This window comes from Pristis pectinata, chromosome 34 (assembly GCF_009764475.1).
Source record: "Pristis pectinata isolate sPriPec2 chromosome 34, sPriPec2.1.pri, whole genome shotgun sequence".
NCBI lineage: Eukaryota > Metazoa > Chordata > Chondrichthyes > Rhinopristiformes > Pristidae > Pristis > Pristis pectinata.
The window spans coordinates 14,100,451-14,126,721 of record NC_067438.1 but is presented as its reverse complement, the minus strand read 5'-3'; the positions used below and the strand labels follow the sequence as shown (position 1 = coordinate 14,126,721).

At 41.9% G+C, this 26,271-nt stretch overlaps 1 protein-coding gene across 1 annotated transcript; it reads right to left on the bottom strand.

Annotated features, from left to right (window-relative positions):
- Positions 1 to 1,417: 1,417 nt before the first annotated feature.
- LOC127586032 (class I histocompatibility antigen, F10 alpha chain-like) lies at positions 1,418 to 26,271 on the bottom strand. Its single transcript, XM_052043802.1, has 6 exons — positions 26,207 to 26,271; positions 17,212 to 17,472; positions 15,582 to 15,854; positions 14,084 to 14,350; positions 8,323 to 8,425; positions 1,418 to 3,189 (listed from the first exon to the last, which is right to left on the bottom strand). Exons 1-6 carry the CDS (start codon positions 26,256 to 26,258, stop codon positions 3,186 to 3,188), a joined length of 960 nt encoding a protein of 319 aa, XP_051899762.1. The 5' UTR covers positions 26,259 to 26,271; the 3' UTR covers positions 1,418 to 3,185.

Here is a 26,271-nt window from a genome sequence, read left to right as displayed (position 1 = left end):
TATCTTTGTAGATTCTGTGTAACATAGCTCAGAGTTTGGATGAATTTAAGTATGCACCTTTGCGTCGGAAACAGATACAGTAATCAATACATTTGCACAGCTAAGACAGTGGAATCAATTGCATTGGTGCCAACAGAGCGACGACATATCAGAAATAATTATATCAGCAGGACATCTATTGCTGCTTAAATATGTTTGCCAAAATTCAATGTTGAACACTGTAGTGTTCAAGCACACTTTAGGGATAACCATACCTTTAGCCGATGACAAATATGTTGAAAAAATGAACAAAGCATCTGTTCAACCAATATGTTATCAGGCAAATAATCTGTAAGGAAATCATGCTATTCATAGGGGTGAAATTGTTTCGTGAGAAAGGACTGGAAAGTGTCATTAAAATGAACAACGTTCTTCCCTGGAGCGAAGGAGCTTGAGACGTGACGTTATAACGATTTATAAAATTATGAGGGGCACAGGGAGCATAGGCAATCGCAGTATTTTCCCCCAGGGTTGAGAAGTCTAAAATCAGGGTCATAGATTTAAGGCGAGAGGGGAAAGATTTAAGGGGAATCTGAGAGGATTTGTTTCATGGAGACCATGATGGATTTAAGGGAACGAGTTGGCAGGGAAGATGCTGAATGCGGTATCATTACAACGTTTGAAAAACATTTGGCCAGTTACATGGATAGGAAATACTAAGAGAGATATAGTCCAATCACAGTCAAATGGGATTAGCTTAGATAGGCATCTTGGTTGGCATGGACAACGTGGGCAGAAGGCCTATGTGCGTTCGGCACAACTATATGAATCTATGAATCTGTTTGTGGAGGACACCGTAACTACGTAGGAAGACGAGCAGAAACCAGTGAAGACATGGGAACCAAATCAAGGAGTTGCTTTTACGAGAAGACTGAACAAGCATATGAGATATATGGGATCAGCGGGTTATTCTAACAGAAATAAATGACGGAGAATGGGAAGTGGTTTCATTGGAGGATCGGTGCTAGCATAGACAGGTTAGCTAGATTAGCATGTTTCTACTCTATTATTTTATCTTGTATGTTGTGTACATTTGACTGCCCATCCATCTGTTTCTCCAAAAAATAAAGAAAGCAACATTGATACAAGATAGAGCCACAAGGGAGACAGCAGATGCTGTAACTCAGAAGCAACGAACACAAAATACTGGAGGAACCCAGCAGGTCAGGCAACATCTATGGAGGGAAATGAACAGTAGACTTTTCGGGCTGAGATAACTGTGATTGATGCTTTTGCAAAGAAACGGAGGAAGAAACATCCAAACTTAATTTATTTTTGAGCTCCAGGTTTTAGTTGACGACGTATCTTGCCTCTACAATGTGAAATCAAGCCACTAATAATATAATGTACATTTCCATGTGTGCACTAAAATGTAATGCCTTCCTTCTTTATTTTCAAAATTCTAATGCTCAAATCTCCAATCGTAAGGCACATTCTACAGGTAGAAATGATCAGGAGTATCTCTGGAGCAGCAACTGTGACCAGAAATGCCCAAGGAAATGAAGTTGATCGCTGTACTGATCGTCACATCGATAATTTAATATTCTTGTGGATGATGATTTATTTCCATTATTAATGCATAAAGTACAAAAACTCACGACCTTTCTCCATCATCGAATACAAGTAATCTATAATAACGTTATTTGGCAGAGTCACTGATTAACTGCGATTTGTTTGTTATAAAAACGAGAGAGATTGCAGTTGCTGAAATCTGAAGCAAAAAAAAGGACACCGGAATAACTCAGCGGAGCGAGCAGCATCTTTGGAGACAAAACGTGCAAGTGGACGTTTCAGGTCGAGATCCTGAATGGCAATTAAAAGGGAAGAGGAAAGTTTGCCAGTATATCGCAGCACAGGGAGAAGGTGGGACAGAGGCTGGGAGGTGATAGGTGTAATAATATTGGAGATAATTCTTCTCCGAATATTAGCCTTTCCCTTCCTTTCCCAGTTTTATCTGTCTTCCGTACATCCCCTCCCCTATCACCGTCCAGAACCTTGCCCACCCTCGTAGTGGCAATCTTTCCTTCGTCCTGATGCAGGGATCCGACCAACAACGACAGCTAACATCCTTTGCCTCCAGAGACGATGCCTGACCTATTGAGCTCTTCCAGAATCTTGTTTTTGTCCACCATTGTTGTTAGCAAAATCGCAACGTCTCAATTTATCTATAAATGAGGGGGGAAAAACAACAAATTTTAATCGGTATATTGATATGGGAGATATGGGCCACAATAAAGTATAGGTACATCGGATGGGCATACATTTGAAAATGGAGTTTAATGTCGAACAAAAATGAGGTCGCGGACTTTGGAAAGAGGAATCCAAAGGCAAACTATTATCTAAATGGAGAGGGACTGTAAATGAGTGGACTGTAAGGGATCCAAGTGTCCATGTACTTGAATCACAAAAAGCTTAGCGTGTAGTTGCAACACATAGTTCTAATTTAAAAAAAGCATATTAGCCTGTGTTGCTAAGGACTTGGAAGTTCAAACAAAAGTTGGTATTGTAACAACTGTACAAGATATTAGTAAAAGCACATCTGAAGTTCCGTGTATAGTTTTGATCCACTTAAGCAAGCATATGCTGGTACCGGAGAGATTCCTAGAATAATGGATTGAGCCACCATGATTGACAATAGAAATTGACTCTGTAATCTTTGGATTTGAGAAGAATGTGGGATTGATCTCATTTAGACTGGGGGGGGGGCATGACTGTAGATGTTGAAATGTTTGCACTCGTGGGATGTCTCCAACGTGGGGACGCCTTTACAAGATAAGGGAACAGTCATTTAAGACTGAGATGCATTTGAATTTCTTCACGCAGATGATAGTGAATCTCGACGTCTCTACGCCAAAGGAGACGAAATTACTGGAGGTACTTAAAAGCGGAATGGGATTTTTTTTTTTGAAAAAGGAAGATACTGAGGACGGTGTGGGATTGGCACAGAAGATGAGTTTAGGCCTGAGAGAGATCAGCCATGATCGGTGTCTTTTTGGTAAAAGTGCAGAACAGAATCAATTAAAGAAATTTGCCATGTATTTAACTCATTCCATCGGTTTCAGTCCCTGTATTTCATCTCACATCCATAACATCTCTTATTCAGTGGCTTGTTCGAATCTCCCGATCCCGTTCTTCTTATAGTATGATTATCTGAGGAGTGAAAACGAATGTTAGACAACCCAGAATTGACAGAGCATCGCAGAGAACTCGGAAAGCAGTGACTTTTTTTAATTCTCTTCTCCTGGTCATTCGTCCCACATAACACTCGTATGGATATCTCTTTTCCGTACATTAATATTGCGGAAATAAATTGTTTGGAAACTAAACCGCTGCTGCCGTCTTGATTACTGTGCATAGGTAAAATGCTAAGAGGTTTATTTAAACTTGAGAGATATGGTTATAAATGTTGTACAATAACATGAACAAAGTAAACCAGATGATTTAATATGGCCGAGCACAAAGCCAATTTTCCGCAATTTAATTGGAAAGCATTTTCTCTTCTCCTTTCCTCAGACAATAAGACAAGTTATCTGTATTATTCACATGTACGTCGAACACACATAGCTGAAATTCATCTTTTTGCGTTGCGTGTTCTGGGGGCAGTCCGTTAATGTCGCCAAAATAGCTTGCCCAGAACTTCCTAACCCGTACGTCTTTGGAATACAGGTGGAAACCGGAGCAAACCCACACTGACACGGGAAGAACGTAAAGCTCCTTGCAGACAGTGACCGGAATTGAACCCGTGTCGCTGGCTCTGTAATAATGTTACGCCATCCGCTACATTACCGTGCCGTGCCTTTGTCCTAATGGCAACGTCACGGCTTCCATTGGATTAATCGGCTAAGTCTCAGTGATATTAAGTTAATGTACCTGTCAGCTAGACCCTACCAAATGTGCATGTCATTGATATCGAGAGTTGTTATTCCATTTTAGATTTAGAAGGTAAAAAACGCCGTTGTTCTGCTCTTGGTGCTGGAAAATGCAAGTGCGGATTCTGTACAAGCAAGTCCTCGGACGGATGAAACCAACTGTTCCTGGGAACATTGTGTTGTGAGAACGAAATAGTGCACATTGAAAGCCAAGCCCTATGGAATTCAGCATGCCTAACATTTCAATGAATATGCTCTTCTTCATACGCCCTGCCATTTCGATCATCCTGTTTTGTTTATATTGTATAACCAAAGTCGGAAATTTCCAGTTCATTCAAAGATGTTTCAGGCAATACCATGAGCTTTGCAATTCACACTCTAAATTCTGCAGGGCCCTTCCCTTTCAAACTTCATAATGGAACATTAAACCTAATGAACTCACACGCTCAGGTGAAAAGTGACAACCGATTCCTTGCCAAAATTTGTCCTATAGATTTCAATCCTACAAATAGCAAAATGATCACAGGCAAGAAATTATGAATTTAAAGATAGCGAGAAATGTCCACGCACTCTGGAATCACCGGTCACATTCTGTACTAGTGACTCAGTCAGATACCGAGCCAACAGTATTCATGAACAATTGAATGCCGGGTTATCAGAGAAGAAATACTCAAGTCTGTGCCAGCCCAAACTATATGATACGGCTTCCGGCCAAGCTGCAATGAACACGTTTGGGAGGTACCAGTGGCAGGAGAGCTGTATCATGGATTACTTAACTAGGTCCAAAATAATTTCAGTCAGTAACACAAAATGCCACGTTTACCTCTGTTTCATTTCCCACTGTGTACAATGAATCGGCCAATTCTAGGTCTATAATTCTGCAACTAAGGTGACAGATCTTTCATTAGCATCTTAAATTCGTCCAAGTTGGACAGATTAAGAGGAAGGTCATACCTGAACTATGAGCTGCAGCTGAATAAAGCACGATTTGTTTCTCACCGTCTTCCTCCAGAGTTAATGAGGTGTAATATGTTTTCAAGACCAGTTCATATTTATCAGACTCCAATCAGTTAAATAGATGATGGGTATGAAGAAAACTTGCGTGCATTCCCGAATAACAGAATACTTCGCAGTGACGTGACAAATTTGCAAGGAAAATTTCCACTTTTACAAGCATTGTTAATATTCGGCATTTCAGAATCCACTCCATATGTCACGTTCGGGCCTTGCTCTAAAATTCTTTGTGCTCAGGGAGAGCACTTAGTCTTATCAATGATAATGTTGGTAAGAAATGATTTTATCAAGAATGCTTCCTTCTCAATATAATGTATCATAATTAATAACAAATTACGGATCATGGCTCTATTGTACTGTTACAAAAATTGATGGGGATAAGATTAGTTTCAGACAGTCATATAATAGCAGCTACAGCGTGTCAAAAGTCTGCCATTGAATACAGGGACATGGTCTGCCAATTTACGCTCTATGCTCTCGGTATTTGGCGGAGATGGGAGATGGTCTCACAGAAACATGTAAAATTCTAATGGGGCTTGACACGTTAGCCACAAAGATGATATTGCCCCTTTCAGGGTTGTCTTGAACGAGACACAAACAAACTTATTAACGAGAAGGCGAAGAATGTTTGGTATATACTGCAGTCGAGTGTTGTGGAGGCTGAGTATCTTCAACATAGGGATCAATAGATTTCTCGATATGAGGGGATTTAGTGTCAGTATGGCATTCGTTCAAAAGATCAGCCATGTTCTTGTTGAATGGAAGATCAGACACAAGGACCCAAATGGCGACTCGTGCTTCTCCTTCTTACATTCTTATCCGTAAGGTGCTTCTTGAATCAGCTACTCGAAACGGGTGTCATCCATAAATTAACAAGATTTTGATTTCATTTTCATGATGATCTGGAGCAACATCATCCTCAGAACAGTCCTCACAGCTGTTCTAACAGCAATGCGAGCTGGGTGCAGAGTCTCTCTGATTGGAACCTAACCTGCTGATGTTCTCATAATCTTGTTATTATCTTGTTCCCTATCAAAGTTGCCACAGTCTATGAGATCATACAATATAACCCACTAATACTGGCCTTACTCTCCTCATGTGCAAATACCTTGTACTAATTTTCCCAGTGCAGTCAGAGGTAAAGCTAAGATTTTTCAGATCGGTACAAGAACCTGATAGCATTGGGGAAGAAAATGTCTTGAAACTGGAGGTGTGGGTCTTCAGGCTCCTGTAGATCCTGCCTGATAGCAACATCGAGAGAGAATATAGCCGGGATGGTGGGGGTCCTTGATGATAGATGTCGCCTTTCTAATACATCGCCTCTTGTAGATATTCTCGATGGTGGATAGAGCTGCTCCTGTGCTGGGATTGGATGGGCACATCGCTGTCTGAAGCCTCTTGAATTCCTGTGCATTGGAGATTCCATGCCAGGGTGTAATGCAACCAATCCTAATGATTTCTACTATACATCCGTAGAAGTTAGAGTCTACGATGACGTGCCGAATCACCTTAAAACTTCTGAGAAAGTAGAGACGCTGGCACGCCAGGATAGGTGCCCTGAGATGTTGGCAACTTACAGTAGACTAATAATCTATCATTCCCCTTCTCTTTGGGATGTGAGAGGAAGCCGTGGCGCCCAGAAGAAAACGCGCAAACTCTACACCGACAACACTCGAGGTCAAGATTGAACGCAAGTATTTGGCTCTGTGCTGCTCTTTGTCCACTATGCGGCCCACCTGTCACGTTTTTCCCATTCACTGGGCTTGCTCATGAGAAACCTCTTGGCATTTTCTTCACTGCTCAAACTCACGCTTGGATTTTGGCCATCAGCAACTTTGAAATCGGTAACTTCGAACTGTTAAACTTCCTCCTCGCTTTATTTTTCAAATTAATACAGCTTAATATATAATATCAATGTTTGTACATTTAATACAAAGAGATCGGGAGAACAATCATGGCATAGATAATCATAAAAAGCAATAAAGTATATAAAAACCTGTAGGTCCAACGATCTCTTAGTGAATGAATATAATATAAAAGAAAGGAAAGAAGATTTATTATAAAATATAAAAGAAAGAAAAGAAAGAAAATATGAAAGAAAGAAAAAAAATCCCCGAAACAATAAGCAAATTTATAAACAGTATATCAAACCAAACTAAGCTAAGGAAAAAACAACTCAAAAAAAAACAAACAGAAAAAACAAACTGGTCTAAAATTTCTCAGTAGAAACAGAGCAATCTTATGTCGTCAATTCCATTCCTCTAAGTTGAAAGATTATTACAAGGGGATCAATATCATCTGAAAGTATTGAATAAATGGACTCCAAACTATCAACTGTACCACTCCTAATTTTTTTCCAAGTTTAAACATGATCTAGTTTGAGAGAACCATTGAAAAGTAGTAGAGGGTATTGGATCCTTCCATTTAAGCAAAATGAATCGTTTGGCCATTAAGGTAACAAAAGCAATCATACGGTTAGGGGAGACTGATAGACGGCCAGACTCTATCCTTAGTGTTCCAAAAATTGCAGTGATAGGATGAGGTTGTAAATCAATCATCAATACATCTGAAATAATGTTAAAAATATCTTTCTAATATTTTTCCAAAAGAGGACAGGACCAAAGCATATGTGTCAAAGAAGCCACATTCGATTTACATCTGTCACATATAGGATTTATATGTTGATAAAAACAAGCTAGCTTATCTTTTGACATATGGGTCCTGCGAACTACCTTAAAATGTATCAAAGAATGTCTGGCACACATTGAAGATGTATTAACTAAATGAAGAATTTTCTTCCAAGTCTCTGTATGTATAGATGTTTGGAGTTCACTTTCCCATTCATTCTTAACTTTGTCCAGTGGTTCAGAACGAATTTTCATAATTAAATCATAAATTATTGCTATCAAGCCCTTGTGACAAGGATTAGAACCGAAATATTTTTCCGTAATTTCAGTTTTCTAAGGTGTCGGAAAAGAGGCTATAGTAGCTTTTAAAAAGTTTCTAATCCGCAAATATCGAAAGAAGAAGTTCCTGCTCCCTGCCCAATCATGAATACGGATAGTGAACAGTGGGAGATTAAATACCATTCTTTACTGTTCTTTTTTACCTAAGTTGTAAAATAATTTCTAAGCTGTGTTTCAAGTGAATTTATTATATTTATTTTAATAATTGTGATTCTTTTTAACTTTTATAAACCTGCTTGGACAGTTTTTAAATGTCTAATTATTAGTAATGTGTAAAAACTGTACAAGGACTGTTTAACAACAGTGAGGTGTCAGGGCATTTCCCTACCATGGTCTCAGCACCTGCTCCCTTATCCTGCTTGACAACCATCATTTTCTTCAAGTGAAATAATTTTACTTAAAAGAGTCCATCATCATTATCTCACTTTCCTCACCTGTACTTTCTCCACCAAATAATTACTGCCAAGGTAATGACCAGCGTTATCGGTACAAGCACAGCAATCAGTACTACGTGCTTGTCATTCTTCCGGTTTCCTTCTGAAAAATAATACAATTGTACATATGGTACTGCTCAAGGTATGAAAAATGATATGTTGTTGCTAATATGCAGCATTCCCTTGAAAAACAATGTATACAATGCATTATTTTACCAAAGGTTACCATCCCTCTCGAAGATTGTTTACTGAAGGCCTTTTCAAACAACCAATCAGGAAGCCAAATAATTTAATTTTATGGTAAAACATGCTCAATGAATTCATACTCAAGGATGATATGGTAAACAATAGTGATCAACAGATAGAAATTCACTTTAATTTTTGAGAGAAATATTAGTCTCAACCAGCTCTGTTAAAGTAAGAGGTATTTACTCTGGTATGAAAGCAGATTTGGCTAAAGTGGACACTGGGGAAATTCTGTAAAATGTCAAGCTATCGTGATTTATATTTCGTAAAGCATTTAATAATTCTCAACAAAATCATTTTATGGGGATAAACTAGCAATATTTAAAAAAAAGATACTCTGAGCTTTGGATCAAGAAGCTTTGGTGAGTGGAGGTGGAGGTTAAGGTACGTCTCCAGTAAGTTTCTTTCTTTCTTCGAATGTTCTTTCAGTGCCTGGCTAGAGTAGTTAGAATGGCTCCATGGTCAGTGTTGTGTTCATCCTGTGAGATGTGGGTGTCCTGGGAGACATCCAGTCTCCCTGATAGCTATATCTGCACGAGGTGCATCAAGCTGCAGCTGCTTACAGACCGTGTTAGGGAACTAGAGCTGTAGCTGGACGAACTTCGGCTCCAATGAGAGAACGAGGAGTTCATAGTTAAGAGCTACAGGGAAGCAGTCACTCCTGAGCTGCAAGAGGCAGGTAGCTGCGTCAATGTCAGGAGAAGGAAGAAGAACAGTCAGGTAGTGCAGAGTACCCCTGTGGCCGATCCCCTGATATTCCGCTTTGGATACAGTTGGGGTGGGTACAAACAATCAGGGGAAAGCCGCAGTGACCAGGCCTCTGGAACTGAGCCTGGTTGTGTGGCGCAGAAGGTAAGGGGGGAGAAGAGGTGACCAGCGGTGATAGTAGCGGGGATAGACAGGAAAATCTGTGGACGTGAAAGAAACTCCAGGATGGTATGTTAGCCTCCCGGGTGCCAGGGTCAGGGACATCTCGGATCGGGTTCACAGCATTCTGAGTGGGGTGGGGCGAACAACCATAATTAGTAGAACATATTAGCATCAATGACATAGGTAGGGAAAGAGATGAGGTCCTGTAGAGGTACTATAAGGAGCTAGTTAGGAAGCTGAAAAGCAGGACCACAAGGGCATTCATCTGCATTGCTACCTGTGCCACGCGCCAGTGAGGGTAAGAATAGGTTGATTTGGCAAATGACTGCGTTCCTGAGGAGTTGGTGCAGGGGCAGAGGCAGGGTTTCAGATTTGTGATCACTGGGATCTCTTCTGGGGAAGGTATGACCTGTACAAGAGGGATGGGTTACTCTTGAACTGGAGGGGGACGAATGTTCTTGCGGACAGGTCTGCTAGAGCTTATGGGGAGGGTTTCCATTAATTTGGCAGGGGGTGGGAACACGAGTGATGGGTTAGAGTCTGGTGCTTTTGGTGTACAAGTGCATGCAGCGTGTACAAAGACTGTGAGGAAGGATAGGCAGTTGAAAGGGCAAAATTTCAGTCAGTTGGATAGACTGAAGTGTGTCTACTCTAATGCGAGAAGTATCAGGAACAAGGGTGATGAACTCAGAGCATGGAACTACGACGTTGTGACCATTACAGAGACTTGGCTGTCACAACGGCAGGAATAGCTGCTGGATATTCCAGGGTTTAGATGTGTCAAAAGGGACAGGGCCAAAAGTAAAAGAGTTGGGGTGTGGCTTTAATGATCAGGGAGAGTGTCATAGCTGTAGAAAGCGAGGACGCCCTTTAGGGATAGTTTACTGAGTCAGTGTGGGTGGATGTCAGAAAAGGGACGGGAGCAATCACTCTACTGGGAGTATTATAAAGACCCCCTAATAGCAGCAGAGACACTGAGGAGCAGATCGGATGGCAGAGTTTGGAAAGGTGCAAAAATAACAGGGGTGTTGTCATGGTTGGTTTCAACTTCCCTCATATTGTTTGGAACCTCCTTGCAAAGGGAATAGATGGGGCAAAGTTTGTTAGGTGTGTCCAGGAAGGAATCATAACACAGTATGTGGACAGGCCGACTAGAGGATGGGCCATACTAGACCTGGTACCAAGCAATGAGCCTGATCAGGTTTCAGATCTCGCAGTAGGAGATCATTTTGGAGATAGAACTCATAACTCCTTGACCTTTACCATAGCCTTGGAGAGGGATAGGAGAAGACGATATAAGAAAGTATTTAATGGAGGAGGGGGAATTATAATGCTATTAGGCAGGAACTTGGGACCGTAAATTGGGAACAGATGTTCTTGGGGAAGTGCACAAAGGAAATATGAAGGTTGTTTTGGGAGCACTTCATGGGGGTCTGGAGAGGTTTGTCCCATGGATGCAGGGTAATGATGATAGAGTGAAGGAACTGCGGTTGACACGAGATGTAGAATATCTTGTCAAGAGGAAGAAAGAAGCTTACCAAAGGTTTAGAAAGCAAGGATCAGACTGGGCTCTGAAGTGTTACAAGGTAGCCAGGAGGCAACTTAAAAATGAACTTAGGAGATCTAGAAGGAGGCATGACAAGGCCTTGGCGAGAAGGATTTAGGAAAACACCAATGTTTTCGACACGTATGTGAAGAATAGGGGGGATGACTAGAGTGAGGGTAGGACCGATGAGGGATAAGTGGAAACATGTGCCTGGAGTCGGAAGTGGTTGGGGAAGTCCTTAACGAATACTTTGCTTTAGTATTCACCAGTGAGAGAGACTTTGATACTTGAGAAGATGGCGTACAACAGGCTGATACACTAGAGCATGTCGACGTGAACATAAAGGAACTTTTGAAAAACATTAGGATAGATAAGTCACCGGGGGCGGACGGTATATATCCAAAGTTATTACAGGAAACGAGGGAAGGGATTGCTACGCCTTTGACGATGATCTTTGCGTCTTCACTTGTCACTGGAGTTGTGTTTGATGATTGGATGGCGACAATAACCCTGGGAATTACAGACCAGTGAGTCTTACTTCAGTGGTGGGCAAATTACTGGAGGAGATTCGTAGATTCGTAGAGACATATTTATGAGCATTTGGATAAGCATGGACTGATTAAGGACAGTCGTCATGGTTTTTTTAGGGGCAGGTAGTGCCTCACAATCCTGATTGAAGTCTTTGATAATGTGATAAAGCACCTTCATGAAGGTAGAGCACTGGGTGTGGTGTACATGGATTTTAGTAAGGTGCTTGATAAGGTTCCTCGTGGAAGGCACATTCAGAAAGTCAGGAGGCATGGGATCCAGGGAACCTTGGCTGTGTAGATTCAGAATTGGTTCGCCCACAGAAGACAGAGGGTAGTTATAGATGGAGAGTATTCTGCCTGGAGGTCGGTGACCAGCGGTGTTCCGCGGGATCTTTTCTAGTATCCCTACTCTTTGTGATATTTATAAATGACTTGGTTAAGGATGTGGAATGTGGGTTGGTAAGTTTGCAGATGACACGAAGGTTGATGGTGTTGTAGATGGTGTAGAATTTTGCTGTAGGTTACAAAAGGACATTCGTAGGATGCACAGCTGGGCTGAAAATTGGCAGATGAAGTTCAACTCCGAGTTGTGTTAAGTGATTCACTTTAGAGATCGAATTTGAAGGCAGACTACAAAGTAAATGGCAGGACTCTTAGCAGTGTGGAAGAACAGTGTGATCTTGGGGTCTTCGTTCATAGATCCATCAAAGTTGCCGTGCAGGTTGATAGAATTGTTGAGAAGGTGTATGGTGTGTCGGCCTTCATTTTACGGCGGTGGGGTGTGCGATTTAGTGACAGAAAGTAAGGAAATGACAGAGATTGAACACATCGCTTACATAATCACAGAATGTTTGCAGCAGACTCAATCAGCACCTTTTCTTTTCCAAGGTGAAGAAACAGAATTTCTCCAGTCAATGACATAAATCATGTCCCTCATCCCTGGCATCAATGTGGCAATAGTATTCTGCACTCTCTCCAAAGCCTTCATAGGGTTCCAAAGGTACGAAGCCCAGAATTTGAGAAAATATTGTGGAAGGCAAATTGATCACTGTAAATCGCCCGGTGTAGATCATTTTTATGAGAGTCAGACGGGGTTGGATTGGAGTGCGAGGGCGCAGGTGTTAATGGGCATGTGCGATAGGAAGGGTCGCTGGAGAATGGAACTGCGGGATTGCTCCGAGAGCCACAATACACCCCATGAGCCGAACAGTCTCTTCGTCCGTTGCTAGAACATATGCGAAGCTCCTCCGCCCTGAAGGATAACCTGACTACTCTTTCATTAGTATGTTTCCCTCCATACCTTTCGGAACTATTAAAATACATTTATAATTTTCCAATCCCAGGGCACCATTCCTCAATCTCTACTTGTTTGCAAGCGTGCAGCTAGGGCCTCTGCAATTCCCTCCTTTGCTTCCCCAAGTAACAACGGATATAACAAGTATAGACCATGTGGTTTATTCGCTATACGTGCAGCTAGCATTTGCAGTATCAACCCATTATCAATTTCTGTCCCAAGCAAAATCTCTATTTAATCTTACTGTGCGTAGATGCAAGTGATTTTCCTTATTAATTTCGACTGACGTAATGTATTCACTTGGTACGTCACCATATGCTCTGCCTCCATGATTAATTTTACATTTTGTTTGCCTCTGATCAGCCTCGCCTCTCCTCTTACATCTTATCGAACATTTCTGAATTCATGTTTATGTTTTATGTTTCCAGCTAATCTATTCACATGTTCATTCTTTGCCTCTCTAATTTATTTTCTCTTATAAACCGCCTGCGGTCAAACTGGGTATCGCTTGTGTTTTCAACTTAGCAAATGTCAATGCTGATTTTGTTCTGCTCTTTTATACTCCAGTCTTGTAGGTCATCTGGTTCACTCCGGCGTTAATTTCCTTACTTATCTTCCAAATGGGAATGAAGCCAAAGCATTTTAACCTTAATGTCCTCCCATTTTTGTCCGACATATTGTGATACCCATTTCCCACTATACGGATTTCTGCTGAACTTTGTGATTAGTCATGATGTTAATATTTTTCCTTTTGTTCTACTTCTCTATTACGTTTTGGTTACCAACTTCATTGCATCAAAATTGTTACTTTTCTGGCGTTTCGTTCAACGCTCATCAAACTCAACAGCTAATAAGATCTCTATATCTTTCTGCACAGTTGCTGCAAATGTTCAAGAAGAGGTTTCATAATATTACTTTCAGTTTCAGATTGATAGAAACTGCAGCATCTTGCAGTTGTGAATATAATGCAGGATGCGTAAATTATATGGAAAGGAAATGATATGTAAAGAAAGGACATAAAGAATTAAAAGACAGCAGATTTCATGGACAAAAGAAGAAGTGAATTGTATATTGTTATAGTTTCTGTTCAGCTTGATCAACAACATGGAAGGCTACATAGTACACGCAAATTTCAAAGGAATTGGAATATGGCATGCAGTCTAGAGCATTAAAATGGAAACACCAACAAACAATGATAAATTGGCTTCTTATTACGTCAGTAACTTTGTTTTCATACTTGAATGTGAATGAATATTTAATATTTTATGTCCTTACCCCAGATGACTGTCTTCCCATCCGGCAGGCTGCTGTGATCAATATGACAGGAATACTTTTTCCCATCAAACGGATCAAATTCAAGCACAGACCTCAGTTGATATGTTCCATCTTCATTGGGTAATATCCCAGTAGATTTTGTCTCGGAGACACGGTGCCCATTCCGGAACCAGCTCACGTTGATGGCCGTTGGGTAAAATCCAAACACGTTGCAGTGGAGAAACCAATGCTCACCAGCACGGGCGGTAACATAAACTTCAGGGGGGACTACATGATAGAAAGTTGGATATATTCAGCTTCAGTAAAATTTACGCAGAATCGTACGCCACAGAAACAGACCCATCAGTCCACTACGACCATCAAGTAACTGGCTACGGATATCTCACTTTTTCTCTTGCTTTGCCATCAACGAACCAGTCCCCAATTCTGCTTCCACTCAGCTACATGAGGAACAAAGTGCAATCACAATGTAACCTGCCAATTCACTTGTTTTTGAAATGCAGTTGAAATGAGAACACGCAGTGGAAACTCACGTGGGCGCAGAAAGAACATGATCTCTCCACACAATCAACACGCAAAATGTTTTCACTTGGGCAGCATGTAATTGACTATAATTGAGAATTTACAAATTGAGGGTCAAGTTGGGAAAAAAGACAAACTTCAAATTGGTAACATTTTCACTTGTGAGTAACTCTCGAAAGACGGAACAGGTTACAAGATAAGGGGGCACGTCATTTAAAGCTGAGATGTGTACAAATTTCTTTCGCACATGATTGGAAGACGTTCAGTTGAATCAATGCTTCATTTGGAATGACGGCCTGAGTCTGTGGATAATGGGAAGGAAAGAGGTAAAACAGTTGTTGCATGTGCCATAAGGAGCAGAGCGACTGATGTGAATAATAGAGCAGACCAGAGAGTTGCAAAGGGAATCACCCCTGTGAAATTCTGAATGGGGAGCGGAGGGGCAAATGGGACCAGTGGCGGAATCCTGTTGAAGCTGGCAGGAAATTTTGCAAGTGGAGGCTGGGTGGGGGGCGATGACCAGGGGACCCCTATCCTTATTATGGAAAAAAGGATATGAGGTGAGAGTAGAGCTGTCTGATGTAGATATGATACAATCAGGGGCTCTGTGAACTACGGTCAAGGGAAGCCACGGTTCATGGAGAAGTAGGACATCGGTTGCTTTCCATATGGATTTTGCACCTTCTCTCTATCAGTGAGTGGGTTCCCTCCAGGTTCTTCAGTTTCATCGCACATACAAAGATGTGCCAGTCTGTTAAATTGATACTGTGACTGAGCGGAGAATCGGGGGAGTTCTTGGACACCTGAGGGTAGATGGTGGAATGAGTTGATGGGATTACATTGAGAGCTGGCATAGACTCTATGGGCCGAATCACCTTCCTCTCTCTCAGAAGGAACTAGAAATGATTGTGGTCGGGTCAGGCATGACCGCTCATTGACTACTGTCGAAAAACAATGTACTCAGCTATGAACTTACCTTTTCTAGTTAGGTATGACTTTACAATTGAATATAATATTCTCAAAACCACACATTGAGTTGCTAGAAGAGTCTTGAAATAATTATTCGTTGTTACGTCTTGATCCCATTTCGCTTTGGAGGACTGAGCTACAGGGTCATGTACAGTCCACTCAAGTTTGTCTGCATCAAAACTAAATGCGTATCTTCCATCAAAAGCTACCTTCAGTATCCTTCTATTGGGACTGGGATCATTCACCTCACAACCAAACTGTGCTTGAATGTAGTGATAATCTGAAGGAAAGAAATCAATTAATCGTTGATTAATTATAATGTGTGCGATAAATTATGAGCAACCAGCTCGACTTCATAGCTGTAAATAATAATCATTTTGCAGATTAAATATCCACTATGAATAAAGCAAATTTTAAAAATCCTATATTTGATAATGGCAATATAATTCAATTAATATTTTAATACCAATGATTCAATGAACGGTAATGATTCGATAAATGTCTTATTGTCATTAATTAAAAATAATATTGCTCCAAGATGGAGAAAGGTGATAGAAATTGTGCTCATGGCATAATATTCTGATATGTTGTATCATCTACTGGATGCAGAGTTTTAGTCCGGAGTTAGATTAATTCATTAAACATAATTTGTTAAATGTACAACTAAAGATCATATAATGAATAGCAACGTTAAGAAGTAACGAATCAATGCAATGATTCATGACCTAGGTCATTCAATGAATACAGCAGTGGCAGGGTGAATTTCATGTCTTACAAATGTGAAATACAGTTAGTGGCAAATCAGCCTCCCAATTAACACTATGTCCGATTTTCATTAGATCTGAAGAACAATAACTTGGGCATCCAACTCTGTCATTATTTCATACTCTTGTGGATTTTCAGTTTGTGTTCCTCAATGGGCGTATGAAAGCACAAATGATTGACAGTGGTTTTTTCCAGTCAATGACAACCAAATTTCTTCGTTGGGTGAAATTCAGCTTCATCGTGGTTGCAGAATGAATGGTAACAGGGCAATTGTCTGTTGTATGGGCCAGACCTATTCAGCTTTGAAGAGAATGGAAAAGAGAATTGGGAATGGGTGGCATGCGTTGGGCCTGTTCTATTGCAGTATAGTTGAACTTCACACTTTGTTTTACATTTATTGTCTAAGGGAGTTAACCGCGAACTTTCAGTGTTCAAATGTTGAATATATGACCCTTTAGATATCTTACAGGACTTTTTTTCGAATTTAGTCAAGGAAACCGAAAAGATGATGGGTATGTAAGGGAATAATCACCTGCTAAGTCAACGAAATTTCAATGATTTGCAAATGCAAGCAGAAAATGCTGAAAACACTCAGCAGGATCGACAGAATATGTGGAAGGGAAACAGAGTTCCCTTTTCAGGTTTAAAACATTTTGTCAGAACCAGAGAACAGAAGGGAAAACGAGTTAATTTCAATGAGAGGAGTTGGGAGGGTGCGGTTGGATCAAAGGAATATCTCTGGTAGGGCAAGGCTAGGGTTGCCATGGGATTTTTCATTTATATTTCAGATTTCCAGCAACTGCATCTTTCTATTAATTTTTATTTGTCTTGACCGGGGCACACTCAAATGTCATTCAAAAGTATAAACTAACTTTCGGTTTCGTTCAGCTGCAGCAGCCATCCATTAACCTCCTCTTTGACGATTCCATGTAATTCATTTTGCAATTTTGTATCTCTTTCCCTTTGAGTCATGTGGAAAAAAGACGCCAGCCGTTCCTGTCTTAGGGCTAATATTTCCATATTTTTGTCATAATACACTATCTCACAACCATCCAGGACACCCACGATAATAAACTCTGGAAGATCAGAGGTCCCATGGTTCAGGGTGTAGTAGTAGATCAGTGAGTGAGAGTCTAAACAGAAAAAAAAGAAATTGTATGTTTTCGCAGCAACTTCTGGAAATAGCTTAAAATAATATGATATTCAGAGAATATAAGAACATCCCAAATACTTGTGGCTTGGTTGGTTAATTGGCCACGGTAAATTGCCCCTAGCCTGTAGGCGAGTGGTAACATCTGGAGGTCGTTGATGGGAATATGGGGAGAATATGGAGAGAATTTTTTTATTGGTAGGATTAGTGTAAATGGGTGCTTAATGGTCAGCATGAACTCAGACATCTGAAGGGCCTTTTTCCATGCTGTAAAGTTCTGTAAGTTACATCATATTGTATTTGGACAGATGGAGCCAGGCCCACCATTTCTTTCTGCAATACAGGCCGAACCAGTTCTCCTCTACTAACACTCTCCTTCACAAGGCAGAACATCTACTAACGCTGAACAACCTTTCTTTTAATTCCTCTCCTTTTCTACAAATCATGGGCGACACATGCATGGGCCCCAGCTATGTCAGCCTTTTCTTTGTCCACGTGGACCAGACCTTGTTCCAAACCAACTCCTCAACTCTTTCTCCGCTGTCGACGATTGCATCAGTGCTGTCTCCTGAACCTGTGCAGAACTCATCGGTTTGACGAACTTTGCTACTAACGTCCACCCAGCCTTCAAATTCACGAGGTCCATTTCTGATACCTCTCTGCTTTTTGGATCGCTGTCTCCACCTCAAGAGACAAACTACCAACTAACATTTACTATGAACCCATAGACACACACTGTTGCCTCAACCACACTTCCTCCCATCCTGTCTTTTGTAAGGATACCATACCTTTCTCGGTGCCTCCATGTCTGCCACATCTGTTCTCAGGATGTGGCTTTCCATTCCAGAATATCAAAAAAGCCCTCCTTTTTGAAAAAATGTATCTTCCCATCTTGCGTGCTTGACGGAGCACTCACCTACATCTACTCAATTTCCCGCACTTCTGCTCTCTCCTCTCTTTTCCACAATTAACACTTACCTTTTTTCCTTACCTTTTATCCTATCACCCTCCGCATCCAGCACATCATCCTTCATCACTTCGGCCAGCTGCTACATGAGTCCACCAGCAATCTTCCCCTTTGCATTACTTTGTGCTTTCAGCGGGGACCACTCTCTGCGTGACTCCCTAGAACACTCATCCCTCCCCTAACACTTCCCCATGCAACTGTACAATGTTCAACACCTGTCATTTCACCTCCACCCTCACCACCATCAAGAGACATAAACATCCCTTCCAGATGAGGCAGAGATTTACATGCATCTATTCCAAACCTTAGTGCATTCAATGCTCGCGATGTGCCCTCTACATTAGCAAGACCAAGCGCAGACTAATCGACCGCTCTGTGGAGCACCTGCGCTCTGTCGGCAATGCCCATCTGAAACTCCCGTTTGCAAGCCGTTTCATCTCCACTCCCCATTCCTACCCTCATCGGCCTTCTGCACTGCCAGGCTGAGGCCAAACACAAGCTCGAGGAACAGCACCTCATATTCTGCCAGGGTGGTCTCCGACCCAGTGGTATTAACCATTGAATTTTCCAATTTCAGGTATCCTGCACCACTTGTTTCCTTCTCTCTATTTCTGCTCCACTCACGTACTCTCGCCCTTCTTCTATTTAAATTACCCCCAGCTTCCTCTCACCAAATTTCTTCTCCCCCCCCCCGTCACCAGTTCCCATCAGCCTATCATCCCTCCCTTATCAACTGCTATTCATCGCCTTACTTTCTTGTCAAATTCCATAATTTGCAGCCTTTTGTTTTCTCCACATCACCTCTCAGCCTCTGTGGCTATCTCCACCTTTCCTCTTTCCACTTACCTCTATCTGCCTATCATCTAGATCCGACCATCGCTTGCCAGCTCCTGCCTCAGCCCTCCCCCTTTCTTCCTTATACTGACTATCTCCTCTCCACACTCTCCATCCTACCGCAAGGTCTCGAGCCGAAACGTCAAGTATACTTCTGCTTCCACAGATGCTGCCTGATCCACTGCAGTCCTACGGTAGGTTGTTCTTTTGCGTGAGCGTGTGTAAGGGTTAGGAAGCTGAATTGGGATAAGGCCCTTGAGGAATACAATGGAAGCTGGAAATTAATTAAACAGCGAATCGGGAGGGCTAAAAGTGGACATGAAATGTAACTGGAAAGGAAGATGAAAAAAAAATCCCAAGGCATTTTATACGAACACACAAGAGAGTAAATAGGGAGAGGGTGGGAACACTCAAGATCAAAGCACGAGATTTATTCCTGGAGCCAGAGGACGTAGGTTAGGTTAAATGTGTACTTTGCAGCTGTATTGACCATGGAGAAGGACATGGAGGAAAGTGAGATCAGGGACATTCTAGGGCGTGCTGATATAAAGAAGGATGTGGTGTTGGGTCTCTTGAAGAACATTAATGTAGATAGGTCCCCAAGGCCAGATGGGATCTCTCACATTATTGGGAGAGGTAAGAGAGGGGATTTCTGGGCCTTTGACAGAGATCTTTGGATCCTCTTTAGCCATAGGCGAAGCCACAGTGGACTGGAGAACAGCCAATGCTGGTGCTTTGGTTAAGAAGGTCAATGGGGACAAATCAGGAATTTACAGCCTGGTGAGCCTTACATCAGTGGTAGGGAGATCACTGGAAATGATTCTTAGGGATAGGATCTACTCACATCTGGAAAAGGATAGATTTGTTGGGTAGAGACAGCGTCGCTTTATGTGGGAAAGTTCATGGCTTACAAACTTGATTGAGTGTTCTGAGAAAGTGACGAAGATGATTGAGAGGAGGGTAGTGGATCGTGTAGACATCGACCTTAGTAAAGCATCCAACAATGTCCATCAGGATAGGCTGATCCAAAAGATTACGGCACATGAAATCCACGGTGATGTGGATTGGATTCAAAATTGGTTTGGCCATAGAAGGCAGATCGTGGTGTGAATATGTGTTATTCTGACTGCAGGTCTGTGCTCCGCAGGGGTCAGCGCTGGGTGTTTCGGTTATTTGTGATATTTGGATGAAAATATAGATGGGTTGGTTAATGTTTGCATACGACACAAAAAATGGCAGAGTTATGGATAATGAGAAAGGTTGTTAAACAATACCGCAAGTTATAAATCAGTTGGAAATATGGGCAGAGAAATAGCAGATCGAACTTAATTCGGATAAGTGTGAGATGTTGCATTTTCAGAACTCAAATGCAAGAGGGAAGTATACAGTCAGTGGAAGTACCCTTTGAAGTACTAAGTACAGAGGGATATTGTGGTACAAGTCCACAGGGCCCTGAAAGCGATAACACAGGAAAATAGGGTGGCAGAGAAGGTATACGGCATACTTGTCTTCATCAGTCAAGCATGACTTCTTGACTTGTATACCTAACGCCCCGTTAGGTATACAAGTCAGGAAGTCATGCTGCAGCTGTATAAACTTTGGTGAGGCCAATTCGGAGTATTATGTGCAGTTTTCATCACTGTATTGCAGGAGGAATGTGGAAGTTTTGGAGAGGGTGACGAAGAGGCTCACCAGAATGTTGCCTGGATTAGAGAGTATAACATATAAGGAGAAGCTGGAAAAACTTGGATATTTTTCATCTGCAGTGTTTCAGGCTGAAGGTAAAACTAATAGAAGTATATAAAATTATGGGAGGCCTAAACAGGGTGGACAGACAGAGTATTTATCCCATGGTGGAAATATCAAGAGCTGGAGAGCATAAGTTTAGAGTGAGAAGAGGAAAATTTAATGGAGATTGACGTCACAAGTTTTTATTAAAACACAGGGAGCAGTAGCTCCCTGGAATGCGCTGCCAGTGAAAGCATCGGAAGCAGATAGGATGGCAAAGTTTAAGAGACATTTCGGCAGGAAATGGAGTAGAGAGGAAAAAGAGGGATGTGGACCATATACTTGTTGATGTGCAGTATAAATTGGCATCATAGTCGATATTGACATCATGGACCGAAGACCCTGTTACTGTGCTGTACTATTCTCTATTCTGTGTTCTATTGTGTTGTAGGCACCCTAAGTGTAATATGAGGTGCTGTTCCATTGGTTTGCGTTTGGCCTCATTGTGGCATCTGTATGGTGGTGAGGGAGGAGGTGTAGGGACGTTGCACTTCCTAAGGTTGCAGGAGAAAGTAGTAGGGCACTCCGACAGTTTCAGGGGAAGTGCTGTCATCTATAGTAAACATTGATTCATTTGAAGATGAGACTGAGGAATTTATAATGAGAAATCGAGGAATGAAATGATTTTTTGGTAAGTGTTTATGGTATTTTTCCTTATAACCACATCCTGTCATTCCAGGCAACATCCTGCTGATGTTTTTCTGCCTTCTTTCGAAAGCTACTATGTCCTTCCTCTAGTGTGGCGATCAGAAATGTACACAATATCCCAAGTGTGACCCAGTCAACGTACTTGTACAACTGCAACATAACATCCCTTTTCTTATAATTGATGTCTCGACCTATGAAGGCAAGCAGACCAAATGCTTTCCTCACTAACCTATCCACCTGTGCTGTCCCCTGCAGGGAGCTACCGACTTGCACCACAAGGTCCCTCTGCATTTTAATGTTCCGAAGGTCGATGCCATTTGCCCGAATTTGACGTTCCAAAGTGCATGACCTCACACGTGTCTGGATTAAATTCCATCTGCTACAGTTCTTCCCAATTTTCAGCTGTTCTATGTCCCACTGTATCCTGAGACAACCTTCTTCACTACCAACAACTGCGCCAATGTTCACGTTGTGTGCAAACTCACTGAGCAGATGATCAATATTCTCATCCAAGGATATATATTACAAACAACCAATGATCCCAGCACCAATTCCTGTGTCACACCACTGGTTACGGACTTCCAGTTGGAAAACAAAACATCCATCACCACCGTCTACCTCCTGTGACGAAAGTAATGTTGGATCCACTTTGCCAAAACACCTCAGATTCCCCGTGCCTTAACGTTGTGGACCATGCGGGATCTTGACAAGCGTTTTACTAAATTTCATGTAACCCAGTTCAACAGCTTTGCCTTCATCATTTTTGTTACTTTATCAAAAGCCTCCAACAGATTTGTGAGACACGATATCCCTTGTACAAAACCATACAGGCTCCCTCTAATCAGTCTCTGCCTTGCCAGGTAAATACAAATTCTCTCCCAACCTCTCTACCACTGGTTCAGGGCTCACCGGCTTATAATTTCCTGGCTCTCCCGAGTGTCCTTTATGAACAAGGAGATAGCATTAGCTATCTTCTTGTGTCGCGGTTCCTCGCCTGCAGTCAACAAAGATGTATAAATCTCTATCAGAACCCCAGCAATCCGTCCCTTGCTTCTTTTCGCATCTTTGGATAGATCCCATCAGGCCCTACGGATTTATCCACCATAAGGCGTGCCAAAATTTCTATCACTTTTTCCTTCTTCAGATATGCAATGGAAAGCATTCTGACTGTTGCGTCACAGACTGGTAAGGAAACTCCAATGCACTGGAACGCAAGAAGTTCCAGAGTGTGATGGACTCAGCCAGTTCCATCACGAGTACAGCTCTCCCCACTATTGAGGGCTTCTACAAGAGGCGATGTCTCAGGAAGACGACAACCATAATGAGGGACCCCCATCATCCGGGCCATGCCCTCTTCTTGACGCTGCCATCTGGTAGGAGGTACAGATGCATGAACACACACACCTCAAGGTTCAACAATGGCTTCTTCCCCACTGCCATCGGGTTATTAAACAGACATGAAAATCATGAACACTACTTGGACTGCATTTCTTTTTCCCTCTCTCTCAGACTCGTACTCGTGTCATTACGTGTATTTTGTTGTTTATGTTTACGCAGTGTAAGTTATGTATAATTTCTGTCAATTTATGTTCACTTACGTTTGTAATGTACTGTGCTGCCGCTGCAAAAATCTGATCTGTTTTAATTAAACCAATCGCAACATTGATATTATTGCGTTAATTAATTGTTTTCCTATTTCATTTCTGTAAAGAGGTGATGAGGGAACTAAAGGTAAAGGAACCACTGGGAACTAGTGATCGCAATATGATTGAGTTCAGTTTCAAATTTGAGAAGGAGAAGCTGATAACTGGTGTATCGATATTTCAGTGGAACAAAGGAAATTACAGTGGTATGAGAGAGGAGTTGGCTCAAATTGATTGGAAGAGTAAGGTAGCTGGAGGGACGGCAGAGTAGAAATGGAAGGAATTTCTACAAGTAATAAGGAAAATGCAGGAAAGATATATTCCAAGAAAAAAAGGTTTTGAATGGAAAAAAAGGCACAAATGTGGATAACGAGAGAGGTGAAGGCTAAAATAAAAGCAAAAGGGAGGGCATACAAGAAAGCAAAATTTAGTGGGAAAACAGAAGACTGGGAAACTTTTTAAAATGCTGCAGAAAGAAACTAAGAAGGTCGTTAGGAAAGAAAATATGAATTATGAAAGGAAGTTGGCAGATAACATTCGAGAGGATACTAAGTTTTTTTAAATACATAAGGAGTAAAAGAGAGACACAGGTTGATATAGGACCTATCGATAACGGTGCGGGAGAGATTATAATGGATGATAAAGAGAGGGCAGAAGAACTAAATGAGTATTTTGCATCGGTCTTCACTGTAAAGGACATCAGTAATATACCAGTTAGTCAGGGGTCTCACGGAATGGAACTGAGTTCAGTTAAGATTACTAGAGAGAAGCTGCTAGGAAAATTAAATGGGCTGAAGACTGATAAGTCTCCCGGACCGGATGAGGTGCATCCCCGGGTTCTGAAGGAGGTGGCTTTAGAGATAGCGGAGGCATTGGTGATAATTTTCCAAGAATCGATAGATTCCTGCATGGTTCCGGAGGACTGGAGGGTCGCAAATGTGGTTCCGCTGTATAAGAAAGTTGGGAGGCAGCATAGAGGAAATTACAGACCTAGTAGTCTGACGTCAGTGGTGGGAAAGTTATTGGAATCGATCCTCAAGGATGAGGTTATGGAATACCTAGAGGTGCAAGGCAAGATAGGTCCTAGCCAACATGGTTTTGTGAAGGAAAGATCTTGCCTGACCAACTTATTGGAGTTTTTTGAAGAAATCACAGGTAAGGTAGATAAGGGAGAGGCGGTAGTTTTGTATTTAGACTTTCAAAAGGCCTTCTACAAGGTGCCGCATAAGAGACTGATTAATACGATGAGAGGTCATGGGATTACAGGTAGGATAACAGAATGGGTGGAGCATTGGCTGGATGGCAGGATGCAAAGGGTGGGAATAAAAGGATCTTGTTCTGGTTGGCTACCGATTACTAGTGGTGTTCCGCAGGGGTCGGTGTTGGGGCCGCTTCTTTTTACCTTGTACATTAACGATTTGGATGATGGAGTAATTGGTTTTGTGGCTAAGTTTGCGGATGACACCAAGATAGGTGGAGGAGTAGGGAGTATTGAGGAGACAGGAAGGTTGCAGAGAGACCTAGACAGTTTAGGAGAAAAGGCAAGCAAATGGCAGATGAGATTTCAATGTTGAGAAATGTGCAGTTGTACACTTTGGAAACAGAAATAAACAGGCAGATTATTATCTAGAAGGAGAGAAAATTCAAAGTACAGAAGTACAAAGGGACTTGGGGGGTACTCGTGCAGGATACCTTAAAGGTTAAGCACCAGGTCGGATCGTTGGTAAAGAAAACAAATGCTATGTTGGCATTCATTTCGACAGGTATAGTGTATAAAAGTAAGGAAGTGTTGATGAGGTTCTACGGGGCACTAGTGAGGCCTCATTTGGAATACTGTGCACAGTTTTGGGCCACATACCTTATGAAGGATATGCTGATGTTGGGGAGGGTTCAGAGGAGATTTACGAGGATGATTCCCGGAATAGAAGGGCTTACATATGATGAGCGTTTGTCGGCTCTTGGACTGTACTCACTGGAGTACAGAAGAATGAGAGAGGACCTCATAGAGACATTTAAAATGTTGAAAGGACTGGACAGAGTAGATGTGGTCAAGCTGTTTTCTTGGTGGGTGAGTCCAGGACCAGAAGGCACAATCTTAGAATTAGAGGGTACAGGTTTAAAACAGAGATGAGGAGAAATTTCTTTAGCCATAGGGTGGTGAATTTGTGGAATTCCTTGCCACGTACAGCAGTGGAGGCCAGATCATTGGAAGTGTTTAAGGAAGAGATAGATAGATATATATCTAAATAGTCGGGATGTCAAGGGATATGGGGATAAGGCCGGAAATTGGGGTTAGCTTAGTGTTTTTGACACCCCCCCCCCCCAATTTCTCTTTTTTTTTGTTTTTCCCATTTTCTTTAGAGCAGACTCGATGGGCCGAATGGCCTACTTCTGCTCGCTTGTCTTGTGACATTGTGACCAATCTGCCGAAAGAACTCAGCGGGTCGAGCAGCATCTGTGGATGGAAAGTAACTGTCGACGATTCAGGTCGAAACCCTGCATCAGGACATTTCTACACACAGCATATAAATCAACAAAGTATTGTTCAAATCAGCAAAGTACTTTCACATCACAAAAACGTGCTGATTACGAAATAAAATGACCAATATCAATTACCACTAGTGTAGGTGGATGGTGGGAGAATTGGGGTAGTTGTAGGCATGTGAGACGAAACAGGTTGCACAGAAATAAGTGACGGAATTGGATTGATCGGAGAGCTGGAAAAGACTCCGTGAGATAAATGGCCGTTTCTTCTGTTGTAAGTAAATATGAGAGTTAAAGAGATACAGTGGCCACGCTTTACACAGCTAGAGATGCAACGAGAATCATAGACTTACCGGGCAGAGCCCCTTGTACGCGCAAGAAACTCAGTAGCATAAACAAAAACATGCCGAGTGCTGCC